The 23,044-nt window shown below is 38.2% G+C and overlaps 1 protein-coding gene across 1 annotated transcript; it reads right to left on the bottom strand.

Moving 5' to 3' along the window:
- Window positions 1–97: 97 nt before the first annotated feature.
- Window positions 98–22,949, bottom strand: LOC116286530 (alpha-aminoadipic semialdehyde synthase, mitochondrial). Its single transcript, XM_089035376.1, has 23 exons — window positions 22,436–22,949; window positions 21,992–22,076; window positions 20,234–20,301; window positions 19,271–19,417; window positions 18,825–18,903; window positions 18,330–18,457; window positions 14,025–14,207; window positions 12,967–13,052; window positions 12,170–12,281; window positions 11,542–11,604; window positions 11,126–11,190; window positions 10,379–10,521; window positions 9,575–9,704; window positions 8,932–9,042; window positions 8,105–8,213; window positions 7,319–7,395; window positions 6,763–6,826; window positions 5,877–6,044; window positions 5,098–5,190; window positions 4,266–4,378; window positions 3,365–3,521; window positions 3,032–3,140; window positions 98–2,399 (listed from the first exon to the last, which is right to left on the bottom strand). Exons 1-23 carry the CDS (start codon window positions 22,853–22,855, stop codon window positions 2,284–2,286), a joined length of 2,826 nt encoding a protein of 941 aa, XP_088891502.1. The 5' UTR covers window positions 22,856–22,949; the 3' UTR covers window positions 98–2,283.
- Window positions 22,950–23,044: the final 95 nt, after the last annotated feature.

The raw sequence follows: 23,044 nt of genomic DNA, 5'->3' as shown, positions 1-23,044 counted from the left end.
GACAATTCCACCCCACTGCGGTTTTTTGGATTCCTAATCTAAATTACCATCCGGATCTTTTAAAAGTTTTTAAAACATTTCGATAGAAATACAAGCATAATTCTAAAACACCGCGGTTTATTTTTTTTAGGTGAACGTAAACCTATTTAATAAATACCAAGTAATATTTCTAAAAATATTTTCGACTTCGGGTATCATATTAATAAAGGCACAAGCCATGTTCACGTAATGCAAGCACGTCAGCTAAAATTCAAGAAGCGTATTCAGCATAGCTATTATATCTAAGATGGTGTGATGTTAGGATTAAACAGCATTATGTTTATCGGTAAGTAATTGACCCAGTTTGATGAAGTTAGTCGTAAAATCTAGGGTTTTATCTCGAAGGCTTTTCAAATTTTATCTAACCCTGAAACAAACTCTGGGCTGATTTAGGTTGTCGCATGGTTAATTAACTCACAGATCCAGTCCTGGATCAACCTTTAGCTGATTGATCAAAGCCATGCTACGGCGCGCTAAGGTCTAGGGCAAACGTCGAACTTTCCATGCACCGAACTTAATTACATCAAAGAATGCTGCCTCATTATCACCGCCTGATATCCATTGTTTTTAATGAGTGTGGTGCATGGAAAGCTCGACGTTTGCCCTAGGCCTAACTCACAGATCGAATTGGAATTTTGCGTGTTAGGTTTTTGCGGAGGGAGGAAAAACCAGAGAAGCTGGAGAAAAAACTTCACTTGGGATGTTGAGTGCGGGAATCGAATCCGTGCTAGTTCCCAGAGTTGAGGCAAATGTACGGCCGCTACCTTTCGAAGCCTAGAATTCATCTATTTGTATATTATTCGTTGCTTTAAAAAAGTTACTACTTGGGACACATAAGATGTAAAATAATTTAACGTAATTAATACTATTTTAAATTATTGCTAATATTAAAACCAAAAATGGCTTTGATATTTTTAAAAGGACAAGAATTTTTCGATCCTATTTTCCTTTCATTCCACATTTCTTCGGCTGCCTGTTTTTGTTTTTATTAGCAAAAAAGGGCTAGCGATATAGAGCGTTTTAACTCACGCGAGAAGACAGCCACATTCATTGACGTACCAAACAAAAGAAGCTTTCTGCACAGTTTTTACATAAGAAATAGAGAATAGAAAATGTATTGTTTTGGTACGACAACATGGTCGCTATGACATCACGTGAAAACGCTGTACTGACTGCATCTTTCCTTTTCTTCAGTCTTTTATCGCCTACAAGGACGGATAGATGCAGTAGTGCAATGTTAAACGTTTCTACTGAGACGTTTCGCATTTGTTAAGAAGAATGGTTTAAAATTATTAGTTTATGCTGATGAACAGAACATGGCAGGGAAATCGGGTTCCAGGCAAACAGTGTATAAAATGTTGAAAGAGTTGAAGCTAAAGCAGAAATAATAGCAATAAAACACTTTTTTAAAGTGGCCCACAAATTCAGTATATACTGGTTTCCAATTTGGCCCACTGTCACTCACACCCACATCACAAATTGCTTCATACATTAAAATACTATTATATTAACTATACTGAAAACAACAGAAAAATAACGTTTGCAGAAACGTTAAATAAAAGCAGACTGAGCAAGATGAACGAAACTTTAGGAGTAATCCAGTACCGCTCAAAAGCTGGATTTTCATTGCTCCTTAAGTACAGTACCACTTTTGTAAGGTTAGGTTTAGTGCTATTGTTTGGATGACCAATCTATTGTTTTTTAATCCAACCATGTAACTCGTTCCGAACGGTACGGGCTGGCTCACTTTAGGCGAAGCAAAGCTACGCGACGCAACTAAAACCAGCAAAAATTAAACAAGCAAGAAAAAAGAAAGAAAAATAACCAGGACAACAAGAACGACAAGAATAATGCCACGAACAGTAGCATAACACGTGCATCAATAAGCCTGAAGCGAGATGACGTTTTACCCCCGACTCTATACCATAATAGTTTTTAAAATTCTTTCATATTAAAATTTTTGATTCCTTAGATAATACAGGAACAATAGTCATAATTAAAGAACAAAAGCAATGTGAAAAGGATTATGGTCTAGAGACGGGGGTAAAACGTCATCTCGCTTCAGGCTTATTGATCCACTATCTTCGTGTACGAAGGCAATAGAGCATGACCCAACGAAGATACCGCTGAACCTTTAGACCTAAGACACACTACGCATGCGCGTTCTATTACGTAGAACACAGAACCTAGCAACATTTGAACCAACCATCGTTCAATTAATCTTACATTTAAAAATTAAATAAATTAAATAAATTTAGAAGAGCTTTGACTCTTGATTCCCTCCACTCTCAGTTTTTTGACCAGCGGTTTGTATATTTGGCGTCGAACTGGTGTAAACACTCCTGCGGCTTTGATGTCTCCTGGGATGGAAGAAAAGATTTGGTTAATCACAGACAGATGGGACAGGAAGTATGGACGGTTGATCACAGACAGATGGGACAGGAAGTATGGATGGTTGATCACAGACAGTTGGGATAGGTAGTGAGGATGGATTAGGAAAAGTGTATGTATGGGAAGGAAAAATGACGGACGGAGTAAGGATGTAGGGAAGGAGGGAGGGAGGGAGGGAGGGAGGGAGGGAGGGAGGGAGGGAGGGAGGGAGGGAGGGAGGGAGGGAGGGAGGGAGGAGGGAGGGATGGATTGGAAGGTACAGGTGGCGTGCGCTCCTAATGCGTCACCTCTCACCAATGCGACCCGGGTTCGAGCTCCCCTGGTCTCGGTGTCGTATGTGTTGGTTCTCTTGTCTTCCCCCTCCACAAAAATCAACTTCAAAATTTTAATTCGATGTGTTACCTGTCGACTTGTTAGGCATTACACCGTCCAACCAGGAGTGGTAAATGCATTAGATTAGATAGATGGGATGGGATGAGAGGGAATGGGATGGGATAGGATGGGGTGGGATGGGATGCATGGATGACAGAAAACTCAAAGGGCACGAAGATTGATTGTTGCGCAGAGTACAAGGCAAAAGCTAAAGGCACCACTAGCTTACCGTCCATAACAAATTTTGTAGCAATGGCAAGTGGGATACCAACGGTCCTTGCCATGGCTGAGTAGCCGTTTGGATCACCGTAGCTTGTCATAGTAATGCTTCGTGTCTCCTGTGAAATAGGAAAAAATCGTTGTTGATTATGGAATTTGCTAACAGACTTCAACAAGAGCATCAACATCAGCATCAACAACAACAGCATCAGTATTTAGCAAGTCCTTCAGATTATGATTTGAAGGTAGATACCGTTGTTTTAAGGCAAAGGCAAGCAACGAGCTAACAGAGAGAATAAAATGACAAAAGGCCTGGTAGTACAATGGTTAAAGCCGAACTCACCATTTTCTTGTCTGGCCATTCAATTCCAATCTCATGTCGCAACAACACCAAGTCTCTTTCACCTTCCTTGTAAGCTAGTTTAGTTTTGAGGAAATGAGCCAGGGTGTCAAAGGCGTTCTTTTGTGGAACAACAGGCTCTTCTGACAGGAGACCCAAACTAGCATGATCAATAAAAACGTTAGTACACACCACAGGCACCCCACTACACTAAAATCAATTCGTACGACTGATGCATGAAACTCAGACAATAGCGAACCAATCACCGCTACAGCAGTTTACCCAGTGGAATAAGCCTGAAGCGAGATGACGTTTTACCCAGGTCGTCCTTCACGAATTTGCAAGATGTGATCCTATTGGGGGGCACACATGTGTAGAATAGAAAACAATGACCTTTCCCCAACCCCCCCCCCCCCAAACCTAACCAATCACAGGGGACGTTGCAAATTCGTGAAGCCTTACCCTTTTACCCCCGACTCTATATCATAATAGTTTTTAAATTTCTTTCATATTAAAATTTTTGATTCCTTAGAGAATACAGGAACAATAGTCATAATTAAAGAACAAAAGCAGTGTGAAAAGGGTTATGGTCTAGAGACGGGGGTAAAACGTCATCTCGCTTCAGGCTTATTAAAATTTTGACCCAAAAAAAAGCTTTAACGTAATAATACAAAGATAACGAAGCAATTGTCCTTCATTTTCACAGGACAGTAAACAATAGAAACAATTCGTAGTCAATTTTCCGGGATTAAAGTTTTAAATTCTGAGATATTCTAGCTAATTTGTTGAGCTTGTGGGACATAGCAACGGTTACTAAGGGGAGTCGGAACTATTAATCGTATAGGTGAAGTTAAATAAAATATAAAATAAAATGAAATATTAGGACAATAAAGTTTTTACTGACTCATGGATGGCTTGTACCCTTGCATCGTCTCTTCCAACACGATCGTGGATCAAAGACAATAGTTCTTTCATTCCTGCATCTGGTCTTCCCATCATTTTTGCTACTAGTTTGAACTAGGAAAGAAAATTTGTTAAACATTAAAACACTCCAGTCGCTTGTTGTATCCTTTCGGTTAGTTCGTTAGTTATAATTTCTAATTCGATCTAGAAAGGGCCTGGATAAAAATGTCTTTGTGTAAGTCTAGTTATCTTATCAAATCGAGTAGTGTTTTTTTGTTGTTGTTTTTTCTGTTTTGTTTCGATTTTTTTTTTTTTTTTTTTTTTTTTTTTTTTCATTTTACAGTTTCTTCGTTCTTTTTTCTCTTTGCCTGCTTTAATTTCACTTAATTTTATGTAGTATATTTACTCTATTTTTCCATCTTACCCTATGCGCCATGTAATTTCGTACATACATTTAGTGTGGGGTTTTTTTTCTTCTTTCCTTTCTCGTGAACCTTTTATTCCTTCTTCCCTTCTATTCTATATTTCTATTTTCTAGATGTTTTTTGTTACTTCGTTCATTCTCCCTTTCGCATTTTGCTTTCGTCTTTTCTTTTGTAAATTCTTATTCTTTCCTTTTTCTTTCCTTCTATCCTTCCTTACTTTCTTTCCAACTTCTATTGGTTCGACCATTCTCTCATTTTTCCTGCCTTCTTTCCTTTCTTATGAAACTCTTAATTTTCCTCCTTCCGTCTTTCCTTTTTTCTTTCTTTTTCCCTTTATTCTTTCATTCGCGGTTCATACAACGTACATTTATAATACAATTTCAACATTATATCATCTCAATCACTTACAAAAGGCACTTCATGCGCCAGTTCAAAGACGGGGCTTTCTCTCAAGTCGTAGAATCCCATTTTGTACAACGCAGAAGCAGCAGTTGAGAAACCCTATCAACAAATGAAATAAATCATAACAAATGTTGAGCACTTCCTGTAGGATTCTGAGGAAAAAATCTTTATTTGACGTTGTAATGCGGGGAGTTGTTGCCAAGTCTCCAAAGCCAGGCTTACGAGTCTAATGATTATGTTTACGCCACACTAAACACTCACTACCACTATTTCTGCTGTTTTTTAGGGACCATTCATCTTTTACAGGCATGGGGGTGGGGGGGGGGGGACTGGTGGTTTTTAGGGGGGGTGGGCACGTAAAAAATATTAAATTTAAACGGGGGCCATCCCAAAAAAAATTGGTTAAATAACATTTTATTTTTAAGATAATCCTGGTTTAATAGGGGGGTACGTAAAAAAAATTCAGGTTGGGAAGGGATCATACTTTGTTTTACTTACGTCTTACAAAATCCCATCACCCCCCCCCCCCCCCCCCCCCCCTTAGCGCAGGAAGGAAACCAGAAAACCCATAGCGGAAGCTTCGTTCAAGGTGCATTGTGGTCTAGCTTGGGTACAAACTTCTTTTATCATCCATGCCTTATATGGTGTTGTTCGAAGCTCGATCAAGACCATAATGCATTCTGTTCATCGCCTTCAGAAAAGGTCTATAGCATACCTCGTTTTGGACCACCCCCCCTCCCCTTTCCCCCACTCCTCTCTTTGCACTTCCCTCCTGACATACATACCTCATATCTAAGAGTCCCTCTGACCACAGTATCAGCAGTCTGTATATTATATCTCTCCCTATACACAGTAGAATCACGGTTTGGGTACGCTTCTAATCGAAATCCAGGGAATTGATCTGTTGGTTTGATTTCTTCAAGAAGACGTTCTCCTGGTGCAACCTCAACTGTCTGGTTCAACAACAACGCAGTGAATCAAGCTCAAAACTGTTACGTGCTCAAGCTACTTTAAATCTTAGAGCGGCTTTCGTGTGAGTGGTAAACGATACGGGAAATCCGTAGAGGCTTTGCACCATCACGTGATGGCAGCCATGACAGGAGGCACAGTCGTTCTCCCCTGTGAAACTGAAAATTCTTTTTCATGTAAATCAGACGTAACCAGGTTCAATTGTTCCTGCCTCCTGTCGCTGCCATCACGTGATGGTGCAACGCCTCTATCTGTGCCGTATCTTACAGTGACCGTAACTAAGCTTTGTGATTGGATGAATTACTGGAAGAAAATGGGAAGCCATTTCAATGTTTAATACGGCATGTCATACCGTGCACGTGCTGTAATTCAGTACCGTGTGTTATGGCAGATTGTATTGGCAGGTGTGTCTTGCCATAAATCAGGGGGTAGTGAAGTCAACAACATTACAACCAGAGGCATAACCAGGGATCTTGCGGGGGAGGTGAACATGCAACGATTTGCAGAACCAAAAAAAAAAAAAAAAAACAGAAAAACCAGAACGGGAACTTCGTGCAAGGTGCATTGTGGTCTAGTTTGGGTACAGTGGCACCAGAGCACCATGTGCTCCCCCTGGTTACGGCCCTGGCAACCAGTAAATAGACCTTATGACATTTTCCCCGGTGTATGTGTGTAGGCGAAAGAGAGTAATATCTGCCTTACCTTCCCGTACCACAGATACTTTGCCCCGTGCATGATGCTCATCAAACCTGCTCGAGGATTCCAGCTGGAAAAATATATATCATTATGATAAAATATATTAGTCATCTAATGCAAATGACTATTGAGGCTTTGCGCCACCACGTGATGGCAGCCATGACAGGAGGCAGGAACAATTGAATCTGGTCTAATCTGATTTACATAAGAAAGAATTTAGTTTTCCATGGCTGCCATCATGTGATGGTGCAAAGCCTCAATACTTGTTTGTAGTTAAAAGGGAGAGAAATGGAGTAAGAAAACAGGTAGCCCATTTTAACCCCCAAGTTTGGGCTGCCCGTGCCAAGAGTTACGAAATCCACTTGGGCGTAATGTTTTACCAATTCAGACCACTTGCCATTACCTTAAAAGATTATATGCTTGATTTGTATTCATATTCATGTGTCTTCTCACAAATCGTTAAACAAAGAAATAATAATCTAGAGAATGACATGTGGTCTGAAATGGAAAAGCATTACGCTCAAGAGGATTTCATCCATCAAAGTTGCCTATTCAAACAAACCTGAATTTATATCTTAGTGGGTTGTCAGCACATTCTGGTGCAGGCAGACCGCCACAGTATGACAAGAACGATGTGATCTGGAACACAATTATTCAGAAGATAAATGAGAAACTGAAGAACGAAAATATGGAACTTTATTTCCCTTCTTAGGCAACAGGCACTCCTAACCAGTGGGACGCTGTGAGATGAGTGATAATGATTTATTCCCGGCTCAGTATTGCTGTTGATGTTGTTGCTAATTATGATGTTGTTGATGATGTATGTAACATGTTAATGTTATGTTAATTTGATCGTGATGATGATAATAGTGAGTACAATACTGATAAATAATGATGCTGCTGCTGATGATGATAGTGTCTGCAATACTGATAAATAATGATGCTGATGATGATAGTGTTTGCAATGCTGATGAATGTTGATGATGATGATGACGATGATGTTGCTGACGATGGCGATAGTGATGATGGTGACAATGATGATGATGATGATGACGATGGTGATGATAATGGTGACGATGATGATGATGATGACAATAATGATGATGATGGTGACAATGATGTTGATGATGATGACGATGGTGATGATAATGGTGACGATGATGATGATGGCGACAATGATGATGATGATGATGACGATGATGATGTTTACGATGATGATGACGATGGTGATCGTAGTGTTGATGATGGTGATTATAGTGTTGATGATGAACGATGGTCAAGAAGATGATACAGTCCCCACTGACCACAGGTACTACCATAACCATTATCACTTTGACAAATTCTTTACCTTTCCGCCTTCTTCCTTAACATCATCAAAACACTCCATGGCAAGCATGTGATCAATACCTGGGTCTAAACCCAACTCCATACCAATAGAGATATTCGCATCAACAGCGCTGTAAAATAGCATATTATTAAAATGACATCATGAGGTTCTAAGTGCATGTACATCTCTTCTAGTGAGACAAACGACGAGGCCGCCATGCTGGTTACATAACAAGAGAAACGACGACCAATGGTGCTTACCATTTAAACCAATTCATCCGGTTGGAAATTCGTTTGTTGATGGTAAGAAAAGAGCGGGAAACTTTGACTTCCGACAAACGGTACACGCGTCTACCGGTGGGACCGAAAAGAGCGGTAAAAGTAATTTACCTCAATCGGAAGAGCGAGTTTTCCGGAACTTTATGATGGGAATAACACATACCATTTATCTTTCCAACCGGAATTTCCGGTTTTTCCAGATAAATGGTAAGCACCCCATGGCGGCCATCAGGACGTGACCCCCCAAATAGCAGGACCAATCTACCACTACTTAAGCGTAATGTGTTTTATCTTTCCTTTTCAGACCACCTGTCATTCCCTTGAGAATAAGATTCTTTGTTTTAGTTGTATCCATATTCATGTGTCTTCTCATGAGCAACTGTTAAACGAAGAAATGGTACTCTAGGGAATGACATGTGGTCTGAAATGGGAAAACAGTTGAGTAGGTATATCCTTCCTATTTCTTGTAAAAGATCCAAGAGTAGCCTCTTGCAGACGTCCTTACGGTCGCGCATTCTAAGAATGTCTGCGTAGTAGCTAGTCAAATAGTAGCTTTTTCTGATAACTTACGCCTGATGTATATCTGGATCTAGTACATGAGAATAACTTGAAGTCAACAGGTTTTTCTTCTGTTTGATGCATTTCTTTGCGACAATATCATGAAGCTCATAAGGAACCATGCTGCAGGAGAGAAGAAATAAATAAAAAAAAGGAAGAAGGAAGGAGGGGAAGGAGGGGAAGGAGGGGAAGGAGGGAGGGAGGGAGGGAGGTAGGGAAGAAGGGAGGGAAGAAGGAAGGGAAGAAAGGAGGGAAGGAAGGAAGGAACGAAGGAAGGAGGGAAGGAAGGAACGAAAGAACGAAGGAAGGAAGGAAGGAAAGAAGGAAGGAACGAAGGAACGAAGGAAGGAAGGAAGGAAGGAAGGAAGGAAGGAAGGAAGGAAGGAAGGAAGGAAGGAAGGAAGGAAGGAACGAAGGAAGGACGTAACGAAGGAAGGAAGGAACGAAGGAAGGAAGGAACGAAGGAACGAAGGAACGATGGCAGGAAGGAAGCAAGGAAAGCAATATTTTACATCGCAATATGGAGAGGTTGTGTCGAGTCGTTGCCAACAACTGACATGTTGATTTTTCAACCAAATGGCATCAAGAAGAAGGAATGGCGTTCGCTACATCTACATCACCAAAATCGTCATCATATAGATATATCTCTCCTTACCTCACTACAACATCATGGTTTTTAATCATCTCTTCAAGTTTGTCTGGTGAATGTTGAGCATTCAAAATGACAGGTGTCGTGTTGACATATTTGGAAGCAAGTGCCTCGGCTTCCGAAATTATATCAGAGGCTGGAATTAGAATAAAAACCAGAATTGAAGTTAGTACAAAGAAAGAAGAACGGTAACCTTGACAGTTCTTTCTCTCTAATAATAAAGAATTTGAGCATCTTGTTTACGGCAAATGTGAAATGTTATTTGATTCTTCAGAATTAGCAAAAAGGAATGGAATAAAAATATCTTCAAGTAAAATATACTTTAAATAAAAGGATGTTTGTCTTTGCAGGGAAATGATGAAAATGTGTGCGTTTGCAGAAAGAAAAGGCGTGATGCTTAACCTGTCTGACGCTCTTTCCCCAGGAACTCGATGGTGCGATTTTTTGCAACTCTTTCGATCAGCACTCTTTCAAGGTGCCGTAATACCGGCCACAAGACAGTGCGTGGAGGAGTTTAAGAGCGCAATTTTTGTCATTTGCGCACCAAATTTTCTTTGTTGTGAAAAGTAAAGAAAGGTTGTCGAAACAAAACTTGTTGTGCGCAGATTTACTCTGCCATTCGTGACGATCATAATAATGACGTGACAAGTTTATCTTCCTCAGGAGAACAAGATCCAAACCAACATCAGTAAGAACATCCTCAGTAAAGGAGGAGTGAGAAGACGAAGAACAATTGTAGGGAAAGACAAGGCTGAGAGGGAGAGAGCATGATAGAGTTAAGCTCCAAGCACTCAGGATAGATATACTCACCAACAGTAACTGCAACAGTTTTGTCTTTCGTAAGATACTCAATAACTGGGCCTGCAGTCATACCACAGCCAAGAACAAGTACACGTTTACTTATTGGTACAGAAACATTGGGTCCAAGTGCTCTGGTCTTAGCCTCTTCCATTCTAAAATACACAGGAAATACAGCAGTTGGTCGGTGATATTAATTTTAGCGACATTTAGCTAAGATATTTTTATGCATTGTTACAGGGTTTTCAGTGCGACACGCCTAACCATGGCCAGCCAAATTATTTTTTTTACTATAGTTAGCCAATCAGATGGCGAGAATTTGTGCATTTGCACGTGAAATCACTCAGCGTATATTCATAGTTATTTCGTACTCTTTGCAACAAAACATTAAATAAATGACTAGGAATTTGCCTAGGGGATACTTATTTTGGTCCCTTTGCTGGCTAACACTAGACTCTTTTGCAAAAAGTCTTTTAAATTGATGGCATTAGTAAAAGAAAGTCGATGCTGTTATCCAATAAATTTATCCACTGGATAAGATTTATCCGTCGGATAGCGCTATCCAGGCTTCATACAACCGGGCACAGACCATTCTCATTTTAGGCAAAACGCATCCTCATCAGTGGCATAATGAGAGTCCCAGAGTTGGGCAAATGCAAGCATTTTGGCGCGATAGTTTCCCGCCGAAATCTATACAGGAGCTACATCAGTATAAGAAAAGGAGGGAGGAAACTTAGTTACAATAAAAACAATTCGAACCTTTTTCTAAGATCAGCAATGTACTTGAAATTAGGAGTGAGTTCACCATTTGATGTTATAATGGCCTAAGAACATAAAAATGAAATTTAAGTAAATTTCAAAACCGGAGTTTTTTTTGTTCAGTACCGAAAATGGAGGGTGAAAGAAATCTTGTCAAGTCTCACTAACCAGATGCTAAAGTTTAAGTACATACATGTATATGTCACACTACACACTGACCACGACTCTCGACTCACATGTTGGTTTTGTGTGTGGGGGGGATGGATAAACTGGAGAAAGCCCTAGAGCTAGAGAACAACTTTTCAAACAAAACCTATTCACTTGGCATCAATCTGACCTGTAGGACTCTCAGTAGTGAAAGACAAGTTAATATTGACACTTTAGATCACCCTTAAAATAACAATTTTAGAACTTACATTTTTTATAGTGTTTGACAGATGAGTCTGTTTTTCAAAGGGATCTGTGGCATGGCTGTCAATCTGTCAGATAATAAGAAGAATCAGTAATGGTTATGGTAGTAACGATGATGATCAGGGACTGAGAAGAGGGATGATGATGATGATGATTATGATGATGATGATGGTGCTGATTGAAATGGTGATGGTTATAGTGGTGTGTTGTAGAGAGGTTGGAAAGGTGCTGATGATAATGGTGTTGATGATGGTGGGGATGATTATGTTGGTGCTGTTGCTGATGCTGATTGAGATGGTGATGATAGTGATGGTTATGGTGATGTGGTGCAGAAGGTGCTGATGGTGATGGTGTTAATGATGATGCTCATGATAATGTTGGTGCTGTTGCTGATGCTGATGCTGATTGAGATGATGGTGCTAATGGAGCTGATGGTGCTTGTGCTGCTGCTGCTGCTGATGCTGACAATGGTACTGGTGATATTGCTGATGATGAAGAAGGTGCTGATGATGATAGAGATGATAATAATTTTTGCCCCTCCTAGAGCACAAGTTCTACTGTACATCCATGGCAAAAAAGGTTCGTAAAAATGGTATAGTTGTATTTAAAAAAATCAAATCACAATCAGCGTACCATTTCTGGTATCCATGGCAATAAAAGCTTTCCAAAGTAGTCTGTTGCCTCTCTTGGTAATTGTGCAGGAAGATTATCGATGGAGCAAATCAGCACTCCATCTCCAGCCATTCTAAACATAAAAGAAATACTTTTTTGTGAGCATAATATGAATTTTTTTTAATGTTTTTGCCTGCAAGATGCAGGCACTACACAATTAGATAGCCTGCAATGCAGACATTCTTGTGGGTTTGGGGAGAAACCGGGGTTTTGGGGGGAAATTTGGAATGGGAGAGAATTGAAACCAAGCAAAAAAAGAATGTTCCCTTTTTTTGCTAAGCCCCATTTTTCTCTCGGGGACGTGGTTGAAACAGGAACCCCAAAACCCAGATTCTTCCTCAAACCCATCACAAGAACGCCTGCTCTGCAGGCTACTACACAATAGAACCCAAGGTCTGTTTAAAAGATAGATTTTGTTGATTCCCAACCCCATTAAAATCCCCATTCCCATATGACAATAATCAATCCATTCAGTGGAGGGAGGCAAGATAGTTTCTGCCATTCACTGAGGGTGGTGTTACTGCCAGTAGTTCTTCGAGGCATCTCTGATGCAGGGTTTAAGGTGGTGTTGAGAGACAGGACTACCCTTTTACATGCCTGGTCATTACTGATAATAATATTTTTAAAGCTCATACCACTCTTCCTCTATCATGATGAGAAACTCAAGTAGAAATCCTTAGGAGAATGGGTCAAGAAGAAAAATTTGCATTTTTGACAGGTGGGAAAATTAGTTATGAATAATACAGTGCATTACTGACCCAATTTGTGATGTTTCATTCTTGATGTCATACAAATGGAAGGGATATTCAATTGTCGTACATTTTGTCATGAACTCAAGAGAACCCTGCGATTTGATAAGAATACAATAGTCATTATTTGCAAGCAGTTGTTCAGCAAGTCTAATTTATGCCACACACATATATGCCAGTCAAGTAAGGGGGAGCACTGGGCCCGGTTGTACGAAAGGTGGATAGCACTATCTGATAGATAAACCTTTATCCAGTGGATAAGACAATGCTGTTATGCAATAAATTTATCCAATGGATAAGATTTATCCATCAGATAGCGCTATCCACCCTTCATACAACAGGCCCCTGGTGGGGTAATAGCGAGAGCACTTGCCCTTCACCAAGGCAATTCTGGTTTGATTTCAGGACTTGGTGACGTCATATGCGAGTAAAGTTGCTTGTTTGGTTCCTATTCTATCATGTGTTTTATGGGATTTGCTCCATTTTTCCTCCCAAAAAAATGGACTTCTATTTAAACTTCCATTTGGAATCCATTGGAAGAAGACTCTATTGAAGCACCTATTAATTCACATTTAATTTTATTCATTCATTTATGGATCAGCAGTCTGTATGTTACTTAAAGGGGGACTAGCTAGCATGAAAATAATCCAAATTTTAATTCAGCTAAAACTTTACTGGAATAACCCTTAAAGGTCTAATAATCACTGGTTAAAGTTTTTTCCTGATATTTGGATGGGAAGTATTATACTTTTGCAAATTTTTATAGGAATATGTGACATGCTAGATTTACGTGCTAGTCCCCCTTTAAGTATAGGCTATCTGTTGGCTAATCGGTATTGGTCATTTGTCAAACCTATTTACACTGTACACCTGTCATAAAGTATACCACTTGCTCAATAACAACACTGATGCCATTCTCTACAACTTAGCAAGCATCTTCTAGTCAGACAAAAAGTGCAACTCAAGTCTAATAACAGCTCATCAGACATAACCCTGAATCAAACTTTTAAAAGTGATAAGACATTGAATTACCAAGTTTCTAAAGTTTCTAATCCTTTCAAACTTACCGCAGTGTCAGCAGAGATATCACATATTGCTAAGAGTCTGTGGGGTAGATTTGGACAGCCATCATAAGCACTTGTCCTAGCCATGGGCTTGAGTAGATTCTTTGCATCATCGTAAGTCAAAAGACGAGGAATCCCTGGTGCCCAATAGGTCCCATTAACCAAACATGACATGTATGGAGCCACCTTGATAAAATTAGATTAAAAATATATGTCACTGATATTAAATAGGGAAATTAAGTTACTGCAGTTTTCAATGTCATTGCAATATTAATAATAATAATAATAATAATAATATTATAATAATAATAATATTTATTTATAAAGCGCAAATACAAATCTGTTCTAAGCGCTAGTAAACAAACGACAAAGACAACGACAAAATAAAATAATTTACAAAGAATATGCTAATTTGAAGAGATAAGTTTTAAGTTCAGTTTTGAATGAGGCAAGACTTGATGCATTTCGGAGAGATATTGGAAGTGAGTTCCAGAGTTCAGGAGCAGCCACAGAGAAGGAGCGATGACCATAAGATTTAAGATTATAAGAATGTGCTGATAGAAGAACTTGTGATGCAGAACGAAGATTACGGTTCGGTTTATACACTGAAATGAGTTCCCGGATATAGATAGGAGATTGGCCATGAAGAGCTTTAAAAGTAAGTAATAGGATTTTATATTTGATTCTAGATTCAATTGGTAGCCAATGCAGATTAACGAGGATAGGTGTAATGTGGTCATGTTTATGGGAAAGAGTGATTATTCTGGCAGCAGCATTCTGTACAGATTGTAGTTTATCTAAGAGTTTGTTTGGTAAGCCAAAGAGCAGAGAGTTACAGTTGTCGAGTTTGGAGGATATGAACGCGTGGACGAGAGTTTCAGTTGTTTTCAAAGAGATGTATTTTCTTATTTTAGCAATGTTTCTGAGATGATAAAAAGAAGACTTGCAAATATTATTCACATGACGAACCAAAGTAAGATGCGTATCAAATATGACACCAATGTTCCGAGCATGCATTGAGGGCATTATCACATCAGAACCAAATTGAAGAGAAGGAAGAGTTAACTGTGGGCTGTGCTTTGAAGAAAATAACAGGAATTCAGTTTTGCCTTTATTTAGTTTCAATTTATTTGTAGTCATCCAAGCATCAATATCAGATAGACAGTTTTCAATCAGATTCATGGAATCATTAAGGGACAAATCATCATTACAGGAGAAAGGAATATATAATTGAGTGTCATCAGCATAAAGGTGGAAAGACATTCTGTGTATTCGGAGGATATCAGCTACTGGAGAAGTATAAAGGAGATACAACAAAGGACCAAGTACAGAACCTTGAGGTACGCCACAATCAAGTTGAAGGGCTTCAGAAGAAAAATCATCAATGGAAACAAATTGAAAGCGATCAGTGAGGTAGGACTTAAACCATTGAAGAGCTATGCCAGAAATGCCAAATTTTGTATGGAGACGATCTAGAAGAATTTGATGATCAACTGTGTCAAATGCAGCAGATAGGTCCAAGAGTAGCATGGCAACACAAGAACGATTGTCAATGGAGTGGAGGATATCATTTTGTACTCGAAGAAGAGCAGTTTCACAGCTATGAAATGTTTTGTATGCAGACTGCAATGGTTCATGGAGATTGTTCAGAGACAGATAATCATTTAGCTGAAGGGAAACGACTTTTCCAATAATCTTGGAGATATTCTTTAAATTAGAGATAGGGCGATAATTTCCAAAAATTTCATGATCAAGAGATGGTTTTTTCAGTAACGGTTTTAAAACAGCAACTTTAAGAGAAGATGGAACAACACCAGTTTGAAGTGACAGGTTAACGATTTCACATATAGTAGGCAGTAATGCACCAAAATGTCCAAGTAGGAGACTTGCAGGAAAAGGATCAAGACTACAGGATTTAGATGACATCTTTTTCGCAATGGCTGATAATTCATCAATAGAGATAGGCGAAAATGAATCAATTTTACAATCCAGTTTAGGTGAATCCAGATAAGAGAAATCATTTGAAAGATGTGACGTAGGAACGAAGCCATTTCTGATGTTAACGATTTTGTTTTTAAAGAAGTAAACAAAATTGTTAGCTAGATCTGTGGATGAAGTTGAGGTTGGTAGTTTTTTCTCAGGTATACGGTGTAGCAATCGATCAATAGAACGGAATAGATCATTACTGTTAGAACCAGCATCAGTAATCAAATTAGAATAAAAATTCATTTTTGCATCAAAAATCAGTTTTTTAACAACATTACATTGATCAACATATAATTCACGGTCAACCTCTAATTTGGAACGTCGCCAACGTCTTTCTAGATTACGACGCTTTGTTTTATTAATTTGAATTTCGTCAGTATACCATGGAGCTCTTGGGCGAAGGGAGATGGATCGAGAACGTAAAGGAGCATGTTTATTTAAAATAGACGATAAAACAGAGTCATATTGAGTACACAAATCAGATAGTTGAGTAGCAGGACATTGATATAGTGCAGAGTTCATAATATCTTGTTGGAGACAATCAGCATCTATTGCACGAAGCTTGCGATAAGAAATGCTTTTTGATTGAAGTAGAGGCTTGTTTACAGATAACATACAATGAACAGCATAATGATCAGATAAAACAGGATCGTGTACAGTAAGGTTGGTCACAGATTTTTCATCAGATCTTGTAATGATTAGATCCAAAACGTGATTACTTTTATGTGTAGGTGAAACAGGATCAAGGACAGTCAGATTAAAACAATCGAGTAAATCCATAAAGCGATTAGCATTATTATCTTTAGTGTCATTGATGTGAAAGTTAAAATCTCCAGAAATTACCAGTTTGCCAGAAGATGTAACCAGTCGTTCCAAGAGAGTAGTGAAATCATCATTAAATAGCAAGCTATTTGAAGAGGGTGGACGATAAACAATAACAATACGATAAGTAGACGATTGATGATGAAGTAGCATTTCCATAAATTCAAAAGACGTGTGAGACATTGTTACATGATGATTGATTTTCAGGCTATTTTTATACATTATGCCAACACCTCCACCAGTACGATTTTGACGAGGAACATGACAAAACGAATAACCAGTAGGACAAATATCACGCACAATAAAATCAGAATTAGTATTTTTTAGCCAGGTTTCAGTTATAGCGAGAATATCGATGTCTCTTTCAACAACATAATCCTTAATTAAAAGAGATTTATTGTTTATTGAACGAGCATTTAAGAGACAAAATTTCATGTAGTTTGCAGTTGAGGTAGAAATTGAAGCAGGTTCAAGTGATGCAGGAATTTTAATGTTTGTTGTTGAAGCAGGTGATGATGAAATTGTAGAACGATCTGTACGATGACCACCTCGCTTGCCACGAAATCGAAAAAGCTTTAATTCCTTAAGAGCAGAGGAGCAGCAAGATGAAGGAGCTTTTGTATTACGGCGAAGTTCGAAAAGATTTGCTCTTGAGTATGTTATTAACGGCAGTTGACGGTTAAGATTTGAATTTCCAGCTGTGGAATCCAGGATTTCTTTATTGTAATTAAGGACCGATGTTCTGTTATGGCCATAAAAGACATGGGATAACACAGGTGTAGATGTTAAATGTCGTAAAGAAAGACGAGGCATATCCAATGAACGATGATAATTATTTGTGTGATGAACCATATGAAGTCGTTGAACCGTAGTCTTGAGGTCAGAGTTAAACGAAGAAGGGCCAGGATTACGATGAATATCCATAGAAATAGTAATATCAGTTGGAGGATCATGACCAGGAATAGATAATGAAGTATAACAATGCTTAGATATTTTTCCAACGGCAATACGAGACTTGTAGAAACCAGACTTGAGACGAAACGAAGTTAACTGACAAACATTCCAGGGAGATGAACTTGAAACCACTGAATTAATCACTAAACCAAAGTGCAGAGATTTACTTCTTTCAAGATCCAAATGACGATTAATGTTATAATTATCAATATAAGAAAAAGGGACTACATAACAGCGACAAACCATAAAAGACAATAACGTATATACAGACAAAGAATATGTGGCTGCCATGTTAGGCGCCGGAAGTAATCATAATTAATATTAAATATGGAAAATAATTGAAGTTACTGCAGTTTTCAATGTGTCACTAAGCTGATATTGAATAAATGTCAGCTATTTTCATTCTGGCTTATCCCCTCGCCCGCCTGTGAACACACAAAGGTGAGACGTAACAGTGACTAAAGAGACTGTAATTTCTACTTTTTATCATGGGATATTTTGTCATTTTTTGTCATTGTCATGTTAAATCTTATCATTAATACTTACAACTTCAGCAAAATTGGATCTGTATCTTTCAGGATGTGCTTCATATTCCTCGGCATCAAACTTTCCCCCAGCTTTAGGGACTAGATAGTCTTCTCTGCTCACAACTGTGCCTATCAGTTTCCTGTGGTCTGATATATAAAAATATCATGTAAATATTTGTATGGTTCAGTTTAAAAAATAACTGTTTCTACCTCACTAATTATTGTCAGGCAAACAAATCACTTGATCACTGACAATAGAAAATGTAGTTGCTAAATTTCTAAGTTATTTTTAAATTTTTCCCTTACCTTTCCTTCTTCCCATTTTTTTTTTCCATTCTTTATCCTTACTTTCCTTCACATTCCTTTCCATTATTATTATTATTATTATCATTCATTCATTCATTCATTCATTCATTCCTTCCTTCCTCCCTCCCTTCCTCCCTCCCTCCCTCCCTCCCATTCATTCTTTCATATTCTTTCATTCATTTCTAAGCTTCTTATAATTACAGCTTACCTCCTCCCTCTACAGCTTTCTTCAAGTCATGAGGATGTACATACATGTGCGGCAGTTCCTTGAATATTTCTTGAGCTCCCTGTCACATATTTATAAAGAACCAAAAGTTAAATCATGAATAATTAATTCAGTCTTACAAAACAGAACAGAAATTAGTCATCCAGGAGATGTGTGTAAATTGCCCTCACTCTTGGGTCCGATAGGTATTTGCACCATAATAAATTTTGTACCAGCTAATGGATTAAAGTGCACCTAACCCCTGATACAATACTTTCAGTATTGATTCTACATAATGTCAATAGTTGAATGGTGAAATATTTCTTCATTTGAATGTTATGTCTTTAAGTTATGAAGGTTTATATATCATATCAGGGGTTAGGTGCACTTTAAGTGTCAAAAATTTATTTATGAAAATAGGGATAACACCACACAAACTTCTTTATTACCTGAGAAACATTTCCAGATCCAGTAAATACAAAAGATAAGGCTCCAAAATGCTTTGGAAGTTTACCAGACTTGATATCTTCACCCAACTCATATGCAGCCAGCTTAGCAGCACGACTACTCTTATAGTTGTGAGTGGCACCCATGTACTAAGAAAGATCAGAAAGTGTTACTCATATATGGCTTTGAATAAGTGTGTAACTAACCAAACATCTTTATAAAATGACCGTCATAAATCTTGCATTCTGATTGGTTGGGATCCGGAGCGCATGCTTTATGAGAGCACACAGCATGTGCATGCACTTCCCATTTTTCATTTGCATCCAAAATACAATATACAATTTACATTTTCTAAAAGAAATAAAAAACTAAATGCTTGCTGTGCTGTGTGAAGTTATAAAGCACTTGGAAATTGGCAGAATACTCGAGAAGTGTAGAGAAGCTATGCTCATGTTCTGCCAAACTCCTCATTCTTTATAACCACACACAGCACGTGCGAGTGTTTTCTATTTCTTCAATAGAACATAGAATATGAATAAGGCTGAACGGTAAAGCTCTGTAGTAGCCAAACATGCCCACAAGACTGGACGTTATCCTTGCTGGAATGATGTTGAATGTATAGGTCAAGAACAAGGAGTCAAGTCATTCAGATCTGACTCCATCCTAATAACATCAATAGGGACAGTGGTATAGAAATCCCTGAAGAGTGCATAGTTACAGACTATAAGGACACACTCTGGGCAGAGACGAAACAACCAGCAATCATCCATCACAGCACAAACAAATGAACCAACCAGCAGTTTGTAAGGGACACACCATTCAGTCTACACCATCACCTGATGAAGACTAGCAGGTTGCAATCAAACGTCAAATGACCCTTTATAACTTACAAATTGTTCAAAATTGGATAGGTTAAAACATCAAATATCAAAGTCCGGGATATTATGTATTTAATTCAATCGTACCATGAAAGGAGTGTGATGTCCCAAAGCAAGAAGTCGTAGACCAAGTCCATGTAGAATATTTATCATACCTATATAACAACAGACAATTTATATACTGGTTGGTAGCATGGGTGGCATAGTGGTTTACAGCTCGCCTCTCACCATTGTGGTCCGGGTTCAAGCCCCAGCTCAGACTAGATCATATGTGATTCAAGTTTGTTTGATGTTTTGTTCTCTCCCTTGCCACGAGGGTTTTCTCCCTCTAAGGATTCCTCCCTCCGTAAGGATCAACATGAGAGTTGAGTGTTGTATGTTGTAAATAAATATAGGATGTAGTGGTAGTGCCTGTGGAGGAAACCTAACGAAAGAGCCCCGTACAGGGTCTGATAGCTGTATAATATATACTGTGCTGGTAATTAACGATTATTAGCCGAAGGCGAAGTGAATATCGGGGAATAATAACCGATACGAAGTTGAGGTTATTATTTCCGATATTCAGTGAGCCTGAGGTGAATAATTGTTTTAGTATAAATGCTCAGGTGATTCTTTCAAAAAAAGAAAATAAAAGACATACTTAAAAGTAGGAACAGCAACAAAGCGGCTGGCTGCCATTTTGGATTATGGCTGGAGGTGATTATTGTGTGAAAATCTGAGTTGCTCAACCAATCAGTGAGCAAGATTTTCAATAATCATCTGTGTATTTATACTAATTTTTATTGCCAATAACCAATTATTGTGCCTTTATACATGGGGCTTAGATTGATTTTCCTCTGATCGTTAGTTAATTGTGTATAATAATCAAATGAGTAGCTCCATGTTAGTTCTATTCCATTAAGATTAAATTAAATTAATTAAATTATCATTTATTTCTAAACATTATACAAGTCTATAATTTAAATAGTTATATAGAAATATTTAGTATGCTATATTTATTATTGTCTTTTTAATTTTAACATTCTTTTTAACATTAATGTTTTACATTGTAAAGGCGTAGCTCAGTTGGTTAGTGCATGACCTTCAGAGCTTTAGGTCCACGAATCAAACCTTAGGATCTCCACTTCTGTTTCAACTTCTCTCTAATCCGTGTAGCTTCAGCTTTAAATCTCTTTGTTGGAACATTTATGTACCTGTTTCATAATAAATTACTCCCTAAATAATTCCAAAATATGTTTGAAACAAATTCACAATTCATATTTCAAGGCCCACAATTGTGGAACTCATTACCTATTTAAATAAAGTCTAGTTACTCATACAACTCGTTCAAAGCTAACTTACAGAAACATTTAGTTGACCTCTCAAACCCTAGTAAAGGATTTTCCTTCAAAAATAAACTTTCAAACTTGCTATTTTCCAATCTCCTTTCTCCCCCTTTTTAGATTCTTGTCAGTGAATTTATTCATTGATTTATATATTACCTCATAAATTAGTCTAATACAACTATAAGGCAGTTTAAATGTTACAAGCCAAGTGGTTTCTTTTTAAACTGCCTTAAAATACAGTATAGGTACTTTACTTTTAACACCTTATAAATAACTGTTAGTAGAAAAGGTTTCCCAAGTAACAAAAATTAATAATGTATCTCTGCAAAGCTCTTATTTCTCGTTATTAACTTATTAATCATCGCGTTAAAAAATAAATTGTGAGCGAATGTTTTCTATAATATTTTAAGTGATAGACGTGTTTTACGACACACCTTCGTACACACCTCCATAAATGCCAAACCAATATGTCGACACAACTATTTTTTTTTCTCTAAGAAAATGCCATGCAAATACTTACCTCCAACTCCAGCAAACTTGCCAAAAGCACAAACTCGTTGTCCTGTGTCGTCCATCATTTTTTCATAATCCACAATGCGAATATTCTGTTGAAAAAATTCAATAGACTATAAGTTTAATTAAGTTAAGTGTTTTTCCCGTCATGGTCCACGTACAAGTAAAACATCTCATTAGCGATTTTCAAATCAAGCTTTTATGTTGCTAAAGTAAGTCGAAATTTGTAAACTTGGGAAATCTTTTTGTGAACCTAATTCGAGAAAACAAAGCAACAAGATTATTCTAGACCACACAGTTCCTCGTGGTTCACAGCAGTTTTCCACAACAAGCTCAACTTCAGAGTGTTCTATTCATTTTTCTCACACGTGGTTTCTACGAAAGGTGACCCAAAATCCTACTCAAAGTATACTCCCCAAATAAATAGTGATATAATAATAATATTCCCTACCTTGTCTAGCATAGCATCCAACAAAGGCATGTTCGCTTCCTGCGCTTTGATCGTGTGAGAGAAAAATGCGTAAGTCTTGTTTGGGAGAAGAAGATCAACTGGAACAGCTTTGACTCCGATGATCAGCGATGCTGGCGAAAGATCTTCAGTAATGATCGCCCCAGCTCTTTCATACTCGTCCATAGTATAAGCCCTCCTTGTAGAAGGCTGTACTAAAACTTTGATTCCCCGGTTTACAAGTTCAGAGACGTGAGCAGGAGATATAGGTGACCTTCTTTCCCACACATTAATGTCTTCACGTCGGATAGCCATGACTTTTTCTCCATGACTCGAACAAAAAGTTCTGGAACTCGCACAACGAAGGATGTGCTGTGTAAGAAGGCATCTTCTGCCGGTTTTGACACTACTGACTCTCCACATTTCAGGAGTTTTTCTTGACAGTAATGCACTTCAGAATCCTTCAGAATATTTATCTAAGACGTTTCGATACCGAAACGCAGACAGACAACGGCCCGTGCTGTGACGTACTGCATGAATAATTGAATTCTTCATTAGAAATGGGTTTCCTGTGGAACTTGAAACGGCTGATCGAACACACAGGAGACTACC

Source organism: Actinia tenebrosa, unplaced genomic scaffold (genome assembly GCF_029948245.1).
Source record: "Actinia tenebrosa isolate PJP-AT-01 unplaced genomic scaffold, QUT_ActTen_1.0 PGA_scaffold3__52_contigs__length_22856419, whole genome shotgun sequence".
In the NCBI taxonomy this organism is placed as follows: domain Eukaryota; kingdom Metazoa; phylum Cnidaria; class Anthozoa; order Actiniaria; family Actiniidae; genus Actinia; species Actinia tenebrosa.
Note: the sequence above shows the minus strand (reverse complement) of the source record. Positions and strands in the feature narration are given on the sequence as shown.